Below are 16,925 nucleotides of genomic sequence, written 5' to 3'. Positions count from 1 at the left end.
CCTGCCATGGCAGGGGGTCGGACTAGATGATCTGCTCAGGTCCCTTCCGACCCTAGAAACTATGAAACTATGAAACTTTAAATGGGGGATCCTGTTCTAGTTAATCCTGGATGGATGTGTACTAACTAAAGCACTTTCTGTTAGAGCACTTTATCAAACATTTGTGTCAGATGCCATCAAAGGTTACCTTAGAGCACAATCACCACCATCCCAGACGCATTGTGCAGGGCTGTGCTCTAGCCTTGGGCAGAGCTCCAAGGACAGCCTCTGATCTCAGCCCTGCACACAGCCTGGGGGAGGAGGGGAAAGGAGTGAAGAAGTGGGGTTTCTGACCCTACAGCCAACCCAGCCCCACAGCGCACCTCTGCCCAGCAGATTGGCAGAATGTCACGGAAAGGAGTCTAGGGTTTCCCTCCCAACAGCTTCCCTGGCTGGGCTGCAAAGCATCATTGCTTGGCTGAGGGGAGGAGGGAGTACTGCGGGGTAAGGGCTCTGGGGTCTCCTGCCTGCAACAGTGGCACACCATTGCTTGGCCAGGTCTGCTGTGGGGGGAAAGACTCCAGAGTCCTTCCCACACAGCAGCCCCAGCTAGGCCGTGCAGCGCTGCAGCTGTCAAGAGGCTGGGGGGGGGGGGGTCCCCCTCTGCATGGACCCGGCCCACCCCCCTTTGCCTCAGCCAGCAAGTTGTGAAGGAGCCCTTGTGGTGGGGGTGCTCCTTTACCCCACTTCTGTCCCCCAGCCACTGCCAACACTGGTGGGGGCTGGGGCTGGGGAGAGAAGTCGCTCTGGCAGCCTCCAGGGAGGTGCGCAGGAGAGACCCCAGCAGCCAGTACAGGCAGACTGCGAGCCCCACACCCACCGAACAGTGGACGTCTGTCCAACTGGCTCCCGCTCTAACTTACAGCACTTTGAGTAAAGTGCAGTAAGTTAAGAGTGCATCTGCCAGGGGCTTTTTGAACATCTGTACTTACCCTGAATGAATACCACTGCCAGTCAGAAGGTAATTAGCCTTCCAAAAAACAGGAGGCAAAGCCATCTCCAAAACAAAATGCCAGTACGATTTAAACAGCATAAGATCTTTATATAAGGAGTCAGCAACCTACAGCCCATGGAGTCTTTGGCTATGGCCCACAGAGCTGTTCCTTCCGTGGTATTCAACAGCGGAAGGCTCTTCTCATGCCATGCCACAGCCAGGCCCCCCACCCTTCAGGGGAGGGAAAGGTCTCCCTGTGCTGTGCCACAAGTGGGAGGCACGAAGAAGCTGCTGAAGCAGCTGGGTGCCCACCTACATCAGACCCAAGTTGGGTCATTCCAGCCCCCTGCCAACCCCTATCTTATATACAAGCCCATTCCCTGGGGTGGCCCTGGGAGGGGCTTGGGGGTGCTACAGCCACACCAAAATTCACCTTAGCCCCCCACTCCATAGTCACCCCTCCCAGTACCACTGCCGCCTCCTGCCCGCCCTCCCCATACAGATGAGCACACACAGGTTGCGGCGCTCCCAGCAGGGGTGGCACTAGACTCTACCCAGTGGGGGAGCTGGCCCATGACTGGCCTTGGAATGGCATGGTCTCAGCTGCACAGAGCAGGCAGGTGGCAGCAGCAGCGCTGGGAGGGGAGGAGCCCAGCCCCCAACCAGGAAGAGGCTGGCACTGCCCCTGCCATTCCCCAAACCAAATCACAGTCTATCTGACAAATAGCAACCCAGCCACCACAGGACTAACAATCATGAAAGGGAGTCATACACAGGGTGGCTATATAGAACCATGGGAAATCTGGGACACTGCCCCCACCTCTCCAAGGCAATGGCACTGCTACAGGCATAGGTCGAACAGCATGGTACACCAGGCAGGCAGGCAGCAGTGGTGCCTGCCTACCTGGTGCACCACGCTGCTCTACCTCCCCGCCAGACTGCACCCCACACCCCTGCAATTCTGGGACTGTCATTATAATTTTCACCAACCAGCCAAGACCAGCATTTGACATGCAGGATGGTGTAGGCCAAACAGTCACCGTAGTCACACAGTGAAGATGATGCTCAAAGCTCTTAGTAATTATTGATTACAGGCCTCTAACTCAAAAGGCAGAGTTCTGCTCGGTTTACAACTCCCAGTAAAAACATTAGTCGTTTTACAGCCAACAAGATTTTTGCTTCATGGGGCCAGAGAAGGAAACCTACTTTACTCCCATTAAAAGGCCCTCAACTGCAATTTACAGGTAGCATAATCTCTCTGTGCTTAGTGGAAGCTTTTAAAGGCTGAGACAGACTAAGCCATTCTCACTTCAAGAGAAGCATGTTTCAGGAACACCAATATTTCCATTCATAAGATTTAGAAAAGGCTTCTTTATTTAGCTTTAAGAGTGTATTGGAAAAAGCAATGAGCATTACAGCTGCCAAATAGGAATACTTTAAAGAACCTGCAGTAGGTAACACTGCTTGAACTCTCTCTTCAAGACATGAATTGTGGGGGAAAAAGCAAACAAAAAAATTAACTGAACCACACCACACTTGCAGATTCTATGTCTAAAATTAAATATTAATATGGAGGCAATAGTTATGAAGCCATAACCAATGCAGAATTGAGTTCCTCACTTAAACCAGGATTTATGTCTTATTTATTATTATACTGTGTCCTATCCAAATTTACTTATTTGAATTCAAAATGAGATGCATAATGGATGTACCATAACAAGAGTACTCAATGTCCATGGTACAAACCAAACTAGCTGTAAGATAAGCAATACTGCAGTTAGCGTAACTACAAAGCTACCCACCTCAGCAGAATGCCAAGGAAGATCTAGGAAAGGAGTACACAACTCTGGGCTAAAGGACTATTTTATAGTGGAAATTTCAGTTGCCTTTTAAAAATACATTTCAAACATCAAGGCTAGGTATAGACACTCAAAAAACCCGAGGCAGAATTGATCTACACAGGGCACATCTACACATGCACATACAGAGGTTATTGCTCCAGAGTTTTTTTGCTCCCAGGTACTCTGTGTGAACATGCACCTGGGAGCAATTAACTCCATGGCAACCAGCTCCACAATTTATTCACGTGCAGCACATGGAGCCTAGTCAGAACAGCCCTAGCTGGCAGGGAGCCCCAGGGGGTCAGCCTGCCAACCCAAGACTGCTCCAACGGGGCTCAATGTGCTATGGAAGGGCTGGCTAGGGTGTGAGGGTGCTTCAGTGCAGGACTAGCTAGCAAGCAGCCCCTACGCTGAAGCACCCTTGTGCCCCAGCCAGCAGGCTCAGCCACTACATGTGCGCTGCTTTGCATGAAAATGTATTAACTTTCCACACTCGAATAGGGGCACATGTGTAGATACGGAGACACTTACTGTGGAGATAATTAGTCAGCTCCGCAATAAATGTGTTGTGTAGACACGCTCACCGTTTTCTGTTAGCAGCATATTTTAGATCAGTACCAAACAGAACACACATTTACCCTTCGGTGGGGGGGACAAATTTTATACCACGTTCTGCCATTTTTCAACAAACCAGTCTGTTTGTGCCGGAGTTCTGTTCTGTTACAGGTATAGACCAGTTTTGTGTGACACCCTTCTGTTCTGTTACAGATACAGACCTGTTTCCAATCACTCATACAGATAAAAACATAATGTTTGTACCTGGCCCCAAACCAGAAGGGCAACTGTGCAGTACGAGACTGAAGCATATGGGTGATATGTAAAAAACTGGAAGCTCCTATGTCTAATACATTAGCAGCCATGTTAAAAATACAGCTGTTAAGATACACATAGACAATAAAATGCAAAAGCTGAAAACGCCATCAGCACTGCTTACTGTTTTCATGAGACTGGGTCAGGCAGCTACACTAGAACATTACCTAATGCTGTAGCACATGTAAATGTGACAGGCTTCCAATTGTACTAGATCACAAGGTACATGTTGCACCCAAAGGTAACATTTCAGCCTACAATTGGAGTTGTTTTTGCAATTTTCAAAGCAACTTCTGCACTTAGGTACCTATCTTGACATTACTTTAAAAGGAGATGTGCATCTCAATCCCCTGGGCAAGTTCTAGACAATGGGATATGTTTAATTACTTTAACATAATTTGAAACTCCCATTTTTCTTACATGTCTTATTTTATGGAGTAAGGCATTTTAATTTTTGAAAGTTGACAAGCACAGCAGAAACAAATAGCAAAAAAAGTCAGAGAAAAATCTGAACCAGGATTTGCCAGGGCCAAAATTCAAAACGTGACAGATTTGATATCAAATCTATCTCAAGGGCTCGGGAAGTTTTTAATGCTATCACTACCACTTCTTTAGTTTGGAAGTTTCAAGTATGGTGGAAACTCGGGGCCACCTCTTAACTAGCTGCATGTATGCGTAACATGATTTAGCGCGGCACACATTAGATGTCACACTCTGCTAGAATACCATACCATAAAACCCTTTAGGAAGCCCTTGAATTTAACATATGTGCCAAACAGGCAATAAAATCATTATAATTCACCAACAGAATAGCAAAAGGAATGTTTCTTCTCTTTCCTTTCACATTTAGCACCAACAGTATCAAGCAATGTGGATTGCCCCATTACCCAGGGTAAGAAAAAATAATGAAATCTCTTGAGACAGACAAGGAATTTTCCCATCACAAAAGTCCAGGGGCACAGTACTCTTGAAAAAATCAAACTCCACAAACTTGCAGAAAAACAAAGAATACCATTCCTGAGCCTTCCCTGGGGGTCCAAACATTCACGTCAGCCTCTCCCAAATCAAGCCTCTAGCCCCTCCCTTATCCCCCAAGGACCCCTTCTAATTAGTAAAAGGGAGTAAAGGCCCATTTTCCTTTGCCTAGAAAAATGCAAAGCAACAATAAGAAAGTCTCTAGCTATTAAGTATTGCAGTAGGAGGCTTCTACTTGAGGATTAGTATCTTCCTTCCAGATGCTAACACCTGACTGTGATGCAGCTTCTAACTTTCCTTATGCCACCAAGCTGCAGTAGAAATGAAACGGAAAATCTAGTCCTTTTCGCTGCTGCCAGAGAAAATTCTGTGTGAACCGGTATAAGTGTCCAGTCTGGTCATTTCCATCCCACAGCAACTTGCAAAGCTATGAACAGCAACAGATGTACTAGAGCTGTCTGTCTGCAGAATCACAAATTGGGAATTGAACTGATTCACATCTAGAAGGAAATCATCACTAGCACAGGGACAAAAAAGACTGAATTCTGCAGACGCTTATACCTTCAAGCTTCTCACTTATCATGGAGATTTCCTTCTTCCATTAGTAAATGGGTATACTACGCCAAAAAGATCCTGGTAGTCTTACTTTTGTTCTTCAGGTATGGTAGATTCACACCGCTTCATTATTCATTCTGTACCATTTTCACTAATGTTGCAAGCTACACTCTTCCTACACGTTGTTCAGTTTCTTCTCAGTGACCCAATTCTAGAGCTTGACCAGAAAGGTAACTGAATCCTGGGCAGTTACTATGGCAACCATTATGTGTCATCTTTAGAATACATCAGGGTTACACTTCCTACTAGAATTCTATCCGCAGGAATGAAATGCAGGCAGGAAGAAGACATCATTATTCTTTAAAAAGTTTATCAACTATGCCACCATTTCCACTATTTCTAAACAATTAGACAACTACTTAGTAAATTTAGAGACTAAGGAATGTTTGCTGGAAGTCACAAAAAACAAAGTACATGATGTATTCCCAACATAAACACTAGCAACATTTCCAGTGAGCCAGCAAGCTTAAACCTTACTAAAAGAGATGTGTCACAAACGGTCTCCCCTACATTTTTTGTTCAGGAGCCAAGTTCAAGCCTTTCCAAAATAAGTTAATGGGGATCTATTTTAAAGTGTTGGAGTGATGTCGTAGCCATGATGGTCCATGAATTACGCAAGAGGCAAGAATTTTTGTGGGTGATACCTTTTATTGGACCAACCAGTTAATCACATCTTAAGTTGTCACTCAGCCATACATTCAATTAACAGCGTAATAAAAGGAGGAATAAGCCACAAAGTTTCATAGTTTCATAGTTCCTAGGGTCGGAAGGGACCTGAGCAGATCATCTAGTCCGACCCCCTGCCATGGCAGGAAGAGCACTGGGGTCAAATGACCCCAGTAAGGTGGTCATCCAACCTCCTCTTAAAAACCCCCAGGGTGGGAGCCTGCACCACCTCACTTGGAAGCTGGTTCCAGACTCTAGCCGCCCTGACCGTGAAGTAGCGCCTCCTGATGTCCAACTTAAACCTTCCCTCCGCCAGCTTGTGACCATTGTTCCTGGTCACTCCTTGCAGCGCTCGGGGGAACAGGGACTCCCCCAGCGCCTGCTGATCCCCCCTAACCAGTTTATAACAGGCCACAAGATCCCCCCTCAGCCTTCTCTTTTGAAGGCTGAACAGGTTCAGGTCCCACAACCTTTCCTCATAGGACCTAGCCTGCTGTCCCTTGATCATACGAGTGGCCCTCCTCTGGACCCTTTCGATGCTGTCCACACCCCTCTTAAAGTGCGGCGCCCAGAACTGGACGCAGTAGTCCAGCTGCAGCCTGACCAGTGCTGCGTAGAGGGGAGGATCACCTCCTTGGACCTCATTCCTCAAAATATGTGTGTCCCGGGGGAAGTATAAGACAGGGACCCCGAACGGTCAAGGAGGGACATCACACCCCAGGAAAAACATAGAAAAAGAGAAAGCAAAACAAAAACGCCCTACCTGCTGCAGGAACTGCGGCGGGACCGGAAGCAGCGGCAGGACCCGCGTGGCTTGTTAGCCGCGGTTTTTTTAAAGTGCAGACAGCTGGAGAGAAGGGGGAGGAGAGCCGGCACAGAGAAATAAGACGGGCAACCAGCGAGGCGGAGGGGGAGGAGAGGCTGAGAAGGGGCACAGGGGAATTATCCCCAGGACCCACCATAGAGGAGGGAGTGCATAAGAACGCTTCCCACAGGGCAGGAGATCGGCCTGGGAAGCTTCAATATAAAGATGCCGTTGCCAGACCAACGAAGACGGAGGTGGCCAGGCTGCATATCACCATAAAGCTGCAAGGAGAGACTACAGAAGGATCCCTACAGGCAGAGCCCGGCTCCTGAGATCCGTCCAAGGGAGAGGTGAACAGCCAAGGGACCAACAAAGACTGTTAAGTACAGGATTGATGACCTGGGAGAGTCCATCAGAGGAAGGTTTTTATTCTGAGTCGGAAGAGACATCAAGGGTCGGTCTCATACATTCCACACTAGGAGAAGGGAATAGGTGGCACCGAGAGAGTAGTTGGTGGAGGGACTGCACGATTGTGGGACACGCAGTAACTAAGCTGCCCTAGAATAGTAATTAGAGGATTACAGGAGTTGTGGGAGGTTTTGTTGTTAGCTTCTTTTTTTTGTCTCTGTCGCCTGTTGCACTTTTATAAAAATAAGGCACAGGACAACGTAAAGCCTAGGACACTCCCAGTGGTTAGGAAGGTCTGGCAAGGCATAGGACCTAGATGGGCAAGTAAGTCCTTGCCGTACAGCCTAGGCTTAAGCGATACCCAGGGATAGGCTCTCGTAGAGGGAGGGCAGGCCATGAAAGTAACATTGGCACTCCGTCATGGCTGGGTGTAGGGCGAGGTATAGGGGATGTTGGAGCCTCGCGAAGACCACCACCCTTAGGCCTGGGATAGTCAAACCCCAGCGGTTGGACCCCACCACTGAGAGGGTCATCAAAGTCGTGGCAGGCGGGATTGGAGATAAGACTGCCCGGGGTGAGACATCGACGCCCTAAGACCATTGGGACGGAGCGGAGAACCATCATCCAAATCCAGAGCCAAGTGGCAAGGGACCAGATGATCAAGGCCCGGCGGGTGCAATGTGGAATAATTTTGTGGCTCGTTCCTATCATGCCACTAGCTGAATGCGTGGCCAGGGGCCCCTGCAGCTGAGAGACCCATCAGCTGATTAGGGCTCCCAGCCAGGAGCCCATATGCACCCTGGAGCCTGGAAGCTCATAGCTGACTCGGGCTTCCAGGCACAGAAGCACATGCTCCCATAGCTGGTGCTGACACAGGCTTCCAGCCACAGAGAACCCCAGGGATCCCCATGGCTGGCAGACCACAGCTGATGAAGTGAGCTCTGGCTAATGCAAGCTTATGCATCTCTCATTTAGTTAGTCTAAAATGCATCTCTAACCTGCCTGCTGCCTGACTTCAGACTAACAGAGATAAGTACCTCTCTCTAGTTATTTAAGCCCTCCAAAAAAACAACGTATCCTGAGCTGCATTCAGCCATCCATACCCTAATGATCAGTATCCCTACAATTATCCATTGCTAGGAGGACATAAACTTTGATTTTGGTTGCAATGAAGCCTAGCAAAGTTAATTCCCCGACATAGCAACATATACTTGTCTCTCATCCATTTTATAAAAGACCTGTTTTTCACTAACTGTGCATGTAAGACATGCACACCACAATAAACTGATATCAAATCAGTCCTCTGAAGTAGTTAACAAATAAAGCATCAAAGCACATTTTGAAATCCAGTGGCTGAACTGTATTGAAGACATATCATTTACAAACCTGAAGTACCTTTGACTGACATATGTACAACATTCCCACAAAGGGATAAATAGAATCAATATGTAAAACCAGAAATTAATTTAGAAAGAAATGAAAACTTTACAGAAATAACTAATTTTTACGTAAATTATGCCACAATTTTGTTGCCTTAGAAAGATTTTCAGGACATCAAACTAGCTAGGTGCTATATATGCAACATGTGATACTAAATATGGTAGAGTTTATACAATGACACTTTTTTTTAACAACTAATTTAGTTTTTTCAGGTGCATAATATCTTCTTGACAAACAGTTACCTGAGAAATTTTTTTAGTGGAAAGGAAGTTGGGGGTGAAGGAAAGGGAGACAGAGACATTCCTTTTGACAAACATGGAGAAGACTAATCTTGAAAATTTAAATCACTAGAGCTAATTGTCTTCTTTTCATTTTGAAACAAATATACATAGTCCAGATATAAGTAAAAGATTCAAAAAGAGGTTCTGATACTGCAGTGGCCAGCCTCTCTCTTAAAAAACAATTGCATAACCCTACTAAAGCCAGTAGTTCCATTTTTAGGCACAGGTTTACCACGTTCTTTTGAATATAAAGACAAAGTATATTAAAACAAATATTCTGACAATGGCATGCATCTCAAATTCAAGAGTTTAAAACAAACCAACAAACAAAACAAAAGGTGAGCAGGCTGTGGGGGATCAGGGCTGCAGAGGATGAGATTGATGAATACTTTCATTCTCTGTAGGACCAGACACCTAGCACAGAGACATCACGGAAGAGTCCCAGAACAGCTGAAAGGAGAATGGTCACCTCCAGAGCTAGACAGCATGCACCTGTCATTGCTTCCCCAACACAACTGGGGAACAGACACAAAGCCCTGGCAGCACTGGAGAATGATGCAGCACAGGAAGCCGCAGGGGAAGACATCTGCAACAAACACCAGGCAGGCTGAGCAACAACCGAGCAGCTGGAGGAAGAGATGCCAGGTCATTGTGGCGGGCGACTCCCTCCTGAGAGGCACAGAGGGACCTATCTGTCGACCGGATCTCACAGCCCATGCAGTTTGCTGCCTGCCCAGGATCTGAGACATCACTGTGAGGATTCCTGACCTCTTCCAGCCCTCTGATTACTATCCCATGGTCCTCTTCCATGTGGGCATGAATGATGTGGCCAGGAGTAGTCTGGACTGCGTCATGAGTGACTACAGGGCTCTGGGGGCCAGATTTAGAAGTCAGTGGCACAGGCGGTCTTCTCATCCCGAGGTCGCCGTCAGCATCAGGACGCCTGCATCAGGGAAGTCAACCTGCGGCTCTGGAGTTGGTGCCATCATGCGAGTTTTGGTTTCTACGACCACGATCCACACTTCCATAAGAGAGGCATCCTGGGACAAGATGGTCTTCATCTCTCTTCTAAAGGTAAGAGTCTGTTCTCTTACAAGTTGGCTGATCTCCTCCGAAGGGCTTTAAACTAGGTTCATCAGGGGACGTGGAAGTAGAGGAAGGAGAACCTAGGATCAGCGAGCCATGAGCAACGCACTGGATCCGCCCAGGTAAGCACTAAGGGGCCCAACAGACATCAGGACAGGCGGGTACCAAGGGCACTCATCAGGGGGCTTAAATGTCTCTAGACTAATGCTAGAAACATGTGGAACAAACAGGAAGAACTTGCACTCCTTCTTGCAAGCAACAACTTTGACCTGGTTGGACTAACTGAAACCTGGTGGGACCCTACTCATGATTGGGCAGTAGGCATTGAGGGTTAAAGGTTGTACAGATGGGACAGAGTAGGGAGAAAAGTGTGGGGGTGGGGGAGAGAGGTTGCTCTCTATGTTAAGGAACGATATACTGTCTCTGTAATCAAGATGGGATCAGAGGAGGGACAAACCGAGGTACTGTGGGTCAGGATACAAGGAGGTCGGGGGAAAGGGACTTAGTAGTGGAGCTCTACTAGAGATCACCACACCAGGAGGATGAGCTAGACCTGGAATTCTCCAGGCAACTCTCAGAGGCCGTACGATCAATAGATATGGTTGTCATGGGTGATCTAAACTACCCTGACATCTGCTGGGAGAAGCAGTCAGCCAAATCTAACCGCTCACATAGGTTCTTAACCTGCATGCAGGACCTCCACGTAACGCAGGAGGTATACGATCCCACTAGGGGAAAGGCCTTGCTGGACTTGGTATTAGCTACAGGGGACGACCAGGTGGGGAATCTGCAGGTACAAGGTAACCTAGGGGATAGTGACCATCGACTGATTGAATTCACTATCCAGCAAAGGGTGGCTAAACTAACCAGGAGGGCTGAAGTGCTAGACTTCAGAAAGGCTAACTTCAGTGTGCTCAGATTAGTTAGGGAGGTGTTAAAGCTCAAAAACATTGGCAAAAGGGGGGTCCAGAAAGGGTGGCCGTTCTTCAAGGAAGTGATCCTACGAGCACAGAAGAAGCCAATCCCATTGTGTATAAAGGGAGCAAAGGGGCCAACAAGCCCCTTGGCTGAACACGGAAGTCCAGGAAAACCTAAAAGCAAAGAAAGAGGTATACAGGCCGTGGAAACAGGGAGTAGCTACCAAGGAGGAGTATACCTCCCTGGCTCGCACTTGCAGGGAATCAGTTAGGAAGGCCAATGCAGGATTAGAACTTAGACTGGTGATAAAAATTAAGTACAACAAAAAGTCCTTCTTCAGGTATATAGGAAGCAAAAGGAAGGTACAGGTAGCATGGGATCCCTACAGGACAAATTAGGGCAACTGGTGAGAGAGAGGGAGGACAAAGCTGAGTTCTTTAATGTGTTCTTTGCATCTGTATTCCTAGACAGACCAAGACAAATCTCCCAATTGGATCACAGACAGACACAGGAGGGCACTAGCTCACCAACTGTTAGCATAGACTTAATAAAGGAGCACTTGGAGGGGCTGGATGTGTTCAAATCAGCAGGCCTAAATGAACTTCATCCAACAGTACTGAAGCAATTGGCCAGTGTCATAGCAGAGCCGCTGGCACAGATGCTCAAGCGCTCATGGTGCTCCAGTCAGGACCCAGAGGACTGGAAAAGGGCCAATGTGGTCCCTATTTTCAAGAAGGGGAGGAGGGAGGAACTGGGAACTTACAGGCCAGTTAGTCTCACTTCTATCCTTGGGAAAACTCTGGAAAAAATCATTAAGGATCACAACTGTGGGAGCCCAGCAGGGGAAACAATGCTGAAAGGAAATCAGCATAAATTCATTACAGGTAGTTCCTGCCTGACTAACCTTGTTTCTTTTTATGACCAGGTCACAAAATGCTTAGACACAGGAGTCAAGGTAGATGTCATCTACCTAGACTTTAAAAAGGCGTTCAATACAGTATCTCATTCTGTTCTCATAAATAAACTGACAGGCTGTGATGTAGATGATTACACAGTCAGGTGGGTGGCAAATTGGCTTGGGGTTGCACCCAGAGAGTGGTGGTGGGTGGGTCAATATCAACCTGGAAAGATGTGGGCAGTGAAGTCCCACAAGTCCTGGTCCCTGGATAGGTGCTATTCAATGTCTTCATCAGTGACTTGGAACTTGGCCCTGTCCAAGTTCGCAGATGATACACAGCAGAGGATAGGGAATGGATCCAGGTGGATCTGGATAGGTTGGAAAAATGGACAGAATGAAATAGGATAAAGTTCAACAAAGACAAGTGCTAAGTGCTGAACCTGGGTAAAAAGAACCACCAACACACTTACAGGCTGGGGGATGACCTTCTCAGCAGCAGAAAGGGATCCTGGAGTCACAGTTGACTCCAAGATGAACATGAGTTGTCAGTGTGGCAAAGTGATCAACAAAGCTAACTGCACCATCATGCATTAGCAGATGCGTGACAAACAAGTCCGGAGAGGTGATGCTTCCCCTCTTTGCAGCACTGGTCAGGCCACAGTTGGAGTATTGTGTCCAGTTTTGGGTGCTGTACTTGAAGAGGGACGCAGAGAATCTTGAGAAGTTTCAGAGGAGGGCCACTCGTATGGTCAGAGGCCTGCAGGCAAGGCCTTACAAGGAGAGACTGAAGGACCTAGATCTCTTCAGCCTTTGCAAGAGAAGACTGAAAGGTGATCTTATGGTGGCCTATAAATTCATCAGGCGAGAGCAGCAGGGAATAGGAGATGCTCTTTTTACTAGGGCACCCCCTGGAGTAACTAGGAACAATGGCCATAAATTGATGGAAAGTAGATTTAGGTTGGACATTAGAAAGAACTTCTTCATGGTAAGGGTTACCAGAATCTGGAATGGAATTCCAAGGGAGGTGGTGCTCTCCCCTACCTTGGGGGTCTAAAAGAGGAGACTGGACAAGCAGCTAGCTGGGGTCATCTGACCCCAGCACTCTTTCCTGCCCAGGGCCGGGGGTCAAACCAAGTGACCTACTGAGGTCCTTTCCAACCCTAACATCTATGAATCTATGAAAACCCCTCTTATATGCAGAAATGTATCTTTAGTTGACATCTTGTTGTTTCTCAAAGTGAAAATCAGAGAATTGTTTCATCTTAAATTCAAAAGGTGTTTTATATTTAAATGGTACATCTGAATATGGTACATCTTTGAATGACTGACTCAACACAAATGTTAAAGAGAAAGCAAAGGCATAGTATCCCTTTTATGTACAATCACTATCGCTACATTTGTGCATACAGAGCTGTGATAAAATAACTGCGTGCACAAACAAACATTCTAAGTGCTTTCAATTATACACCTCTAAACATTTAGTATTATGTAATTTATTTCTAATTCTTTCACAAAAATGAAATGTAATACAAAAATATGTTATTCCTGAGGAATCATAGTTTCATAGTTTGTAGGATAGGAAGGGACCTGAGCAGAACATATTCAACTATAATAAGACATGCACATATGAAGGTATTTCCCTATATTAATAAATTAAGGAAATAAATGTATTAATCATGTACAGTTAAAATACTGCTTAAATAAATTAAGCTAGTTTTACATGAAAAGGTTATAGTAAGTCAACAGCACTTGCAAGGTTGATGACTACAGTTTTCTTGTGAATGCATATAATTGTTTTTCTTTTTTATTAATGTATGATGCTCCTTTATCTTGTAAAGTTCTCAAAATTTATTACATGATAAAACAAACAGATTGAACCTCAGTAAATTGTTACTGTATTTACCTTTTCTCGGATGTTGTTTTTACTTTATTCATATTGGAAAACCTAGCTCTTCAAATCACCATCTCAGAAAACCTGAAAAACACATTTCAATAACTTAAAACTTATTAGGAACATAGTTTTTTCATACAGTTCCACTATCATTTATAAGACTTAGTCTCACAGCCATGAAGATTTTAGACAGAAGTTATTTTGTACAAAAGCACTTGTTACATTGTGAAGAGACAGGGGGAAAAAGCAAAAATCATTATTGTTTATTCAAAACATTTGGTCTGGAAGCTGGAGCAAAAAATCATGAAATACTGCAGACAAGGGAAACATGCTGTCTGGTCCAATATAGTAGTTTAATTGTGCCATATTCGGAGAATAGTCTGAGAGTTTTGCAAAACAGAGAGAAAAAAAATCAGCATTTTTATCATAATTTATGCAACTTGAATAGTTTGCATTAGTGTGTCCCAGAACAGAAAACTACCAACTGAAGTTTCTTCTGGAGTCTAATGTGCAAGTTTTTAAGAATTTGTTGACAATATTTTGAAATGCTACTGCATACCTACTACTTTGTTGCCACTTCATTTGTGTACACATGCATATTAAGATAACAGACTGGGAACCTAGATGTACAGTCAGAAATAAGAGTGTTTGGTGTTCTTATTTAAGTAGAATCTGAATACATTTCTTGGACAGAAATCATAGCATACTAATGACTTCATTTTCCTATCCTTTTAAGTACAGTGCTCTTAGTGTCTTATATGGTGTCTCTAAGCTATTAAGGTTAATATTCACAGGGCCATGAACTGAAGCTCAGTGATTCAGTTCCAAATGGAATGGAAAGGCTCCACTTCCATAATACAAAGAAATGCCCTTAGGGAGGGCACCTATTAGTTATGGCATTGAAGACCAACTCCAGAAAAGGCATATTCAAGCTTTGGAAAAGGCACTTATCCTCTTGGACCTTGCAGGTGAGAAACTTTTCTTCTGACCACTGGAGTGAAATTGGTAAGAACCCAATCAAAAAAACCTTTGCTGCTCAGATCATAAGGAGCTGTAACACAACTGGGCAAAGGTCAGCCAGTTTCATGTCGGACTTGCGAATGAAATAACTTGCCTGGAGAGGAAGAGAAACTACCATTAAAAAGACAGACAACCAGATGCTTCTCTAGATAGTAGAAAACTGTATTTGAGGCACCCCAAATCAGCAGAAAGGGTGCTCCAACCATTTCAGACACTTCTGTGCTGATGCCCTCTCAGCAAGATCCAAAAATAGTCATTCAACACTTACCTGAGAGCATAGTCTCCTCTCTTAACAGCCAGGAAGTCACGTGGAGAAGAGAAAGCCTGGCTTCTCATAAGAAGTCTGAGCTTGTCTCCAGCAAATTTGTCCAAGTACTGATCGAGGGCAGAATTTCTTGACTTCCTTAAAAGAAAGAGAGAACGTTAATAGCTACAAGAAAAGCAACTGGGTTCACTGCATAAAACAGCCCATCACCCAGTTTATGAGGATACAATTATTCCAACTAAGCCACAGACCTAACTAGGGATAGGATATTAGATTTGGGAATACTTAGCTCAGATGGCCAATCTGGCACACCTCACTATTATGCTTGCAACACTGACCAGCTGTCAAACAGCTGATAAACAGTCTACTGGTGCCAGCAACATCTATGTATTAACTTGTATTGAAATGTTTTATGAGTGGAGGCAGTTATTGCTAAATAAGATCTTGTTACCTTCATTAGTTTATTTCACTCTGAAGCCAACACAGCACACTTTGACGCAATTCTACTATGGGAATATTTCAGGTCAAGGGGAATATAAGTGCTGACAGAAAAAGAGAAAGGAAAATGGGAAAGAAAGGGTACGGCTGCTAATAATAACAGCACATGGAACTGGAGACCTAAACACAGTGTACATGCAAACTAACAAAAATTTCTTTTTAATGGTCTTCCAACCAATGCAGTGAAAAATAAATTTAAAAAAGGTTGAGAACTATATCTACAATTTTAAAACCTGCACAGGGAATTCCTCTGATCCTACCCACACAACCACACCAAAGTTATTTGTTTCCTTACTTGGTTGCCAGATAGATGGTCCATTTGAAAGGACTTATTTAAAAAAAAAAATTAAGTTTAAAAATTAGTTTCAGGGGTTATATCTGCCATCCCTTCTGCACCCCTCAGTTTGCGCGGAACAAACGCAGTGACTAAAATGCTTAAAAATTAAATATATTTTTAGACTGGTACAATTTCAAGTTGATATTTTTATGGTCCAACAAATGTGAAATAAAATCTCTCCATGCCCTTAAAGTATACTGAATACAGTGAAAGAGTGCAAGGCCCTTTGCTGGGACCACCAAAAATTATAAAGATAGGTTCAAATTCCCAAACAAAAATACTTTAAGATGGAGTGGTGGCTTTCTGTACATCTCAATATTTTAAAGAAGTCCTTAAGAGAACACTGTTATAAAGTAGCCAAAATTTATGAAACTCAGTTAAAATAACACATTAATGTTTATATAAAGAAAATGAAAACCGTGAATGGAAACACCCCTAAAATGTACTATCCTTTAGACTTGTCACACAAGGTAAATAAAATATACGAGACAATCACAGCTACCTTTCATCTAAGTTCTTATACCCCACAATGGAAGCAGACATTATGCCACAGCTAGCTTTCTAGCTCAGACAGGAACATCCAGGGTACACAGGATTTTGAAATGTGGTCAGAGATATAAAAAAATGCAATTGTAACCTAACTGCAGAGATTAATTGGGTCATGATGTCTATAATCATGCTCAGTCCTAACCACTGCAGTCAGAAACAGATTGAAATGGTTGCAAGATTACCAAAGCCTCCCATGAGGAAAGTATATTTCATAAGAAACAAACTGGCCTTTGGTTTATATACATTGATGTATTACCAATACTTTTTTTCTCCCTCTCATCACTCTGAAGTCCAACACACTTTATAAATTTCTATAAATGTACCCTTATAGCATGGCTGTGAATTACTATGCTCCATTTCTCCCACATATGAAGTGCGAATCAGAAGCTCTCCCATCAGTTTTTCCCAAGCATTCAACTTAAAAACCAAAAACAGAAAGGCTCCTTCATTGCAACCCTACACCTTACAGCAGGGGTCAGCAACCTCTGGCACATGTGCCGAGCATGGCACACAAGGCCATTTTGCTTGGCACACCTCTGCCAGCCCGGGCTCTAAGCAGCTGTTGCCAGCCACAGAGCCCAGGCTGCTC

The 16,925-nt window shown here is 44.8% G+C and overlaps 1 protein-coding gene across 5 annotated transcripts in view; it reads right to left on the bottom strand.

Annotated features, from left to right (window-relative positions):
- The window catches only part of AGTPBP1 (ATP/GTP binding protein 1), a 182,706-nt gene that overhangs the window by 126,036 nt on the left and 39,745 nt on the right, over positions 1-16,925 (bottom strand). For 4 of the 5 annotated variants that reach the window (XM_019517377.1, XM_019517380.1, XM_019517376.1 and 1 more), the window contains exons 2-3: positions 14,956-15,090; positions 13,680-13,751 (exon numbers count right to left, since the gene is read on the bottom strand). In XM_019517377.1, the coding sequence (XP_019372922.1) occupies positions 13,680-13,711 (32 nt within the window). In that variant the 5' untranslated portion in view covers positions 13,712-13,751; positions 14,956-15,090. The remainder of the gene's footprint in view (positions 1-13,679; positions 13,752-14,955; positions 15,091-16,925) is intronic. The other variant, XM_019517378.1, reaches the window with a different exon arrangement.

Source organism: Gavialis gangeticus, unplaced genomic scaffold (genome assembly GCF_001723915.1).
Source record: "Gavialis gangeticus isolate Ggan-Ray unplaced genomic scaffold, GavGan_comp1, whole genome shotgun sequence".
In the NCBI taxonomy this organism is placed as follows: Eukaryota; Metazoa; Chordata; order Crocodylia; family Gavialidae; genus Gavialis; species Gavialis gangeticus.
Note: the sequence above shows the minus strand (reverse complement) of the source record. Positions and strands in the feature narration are given on the sequence as shown.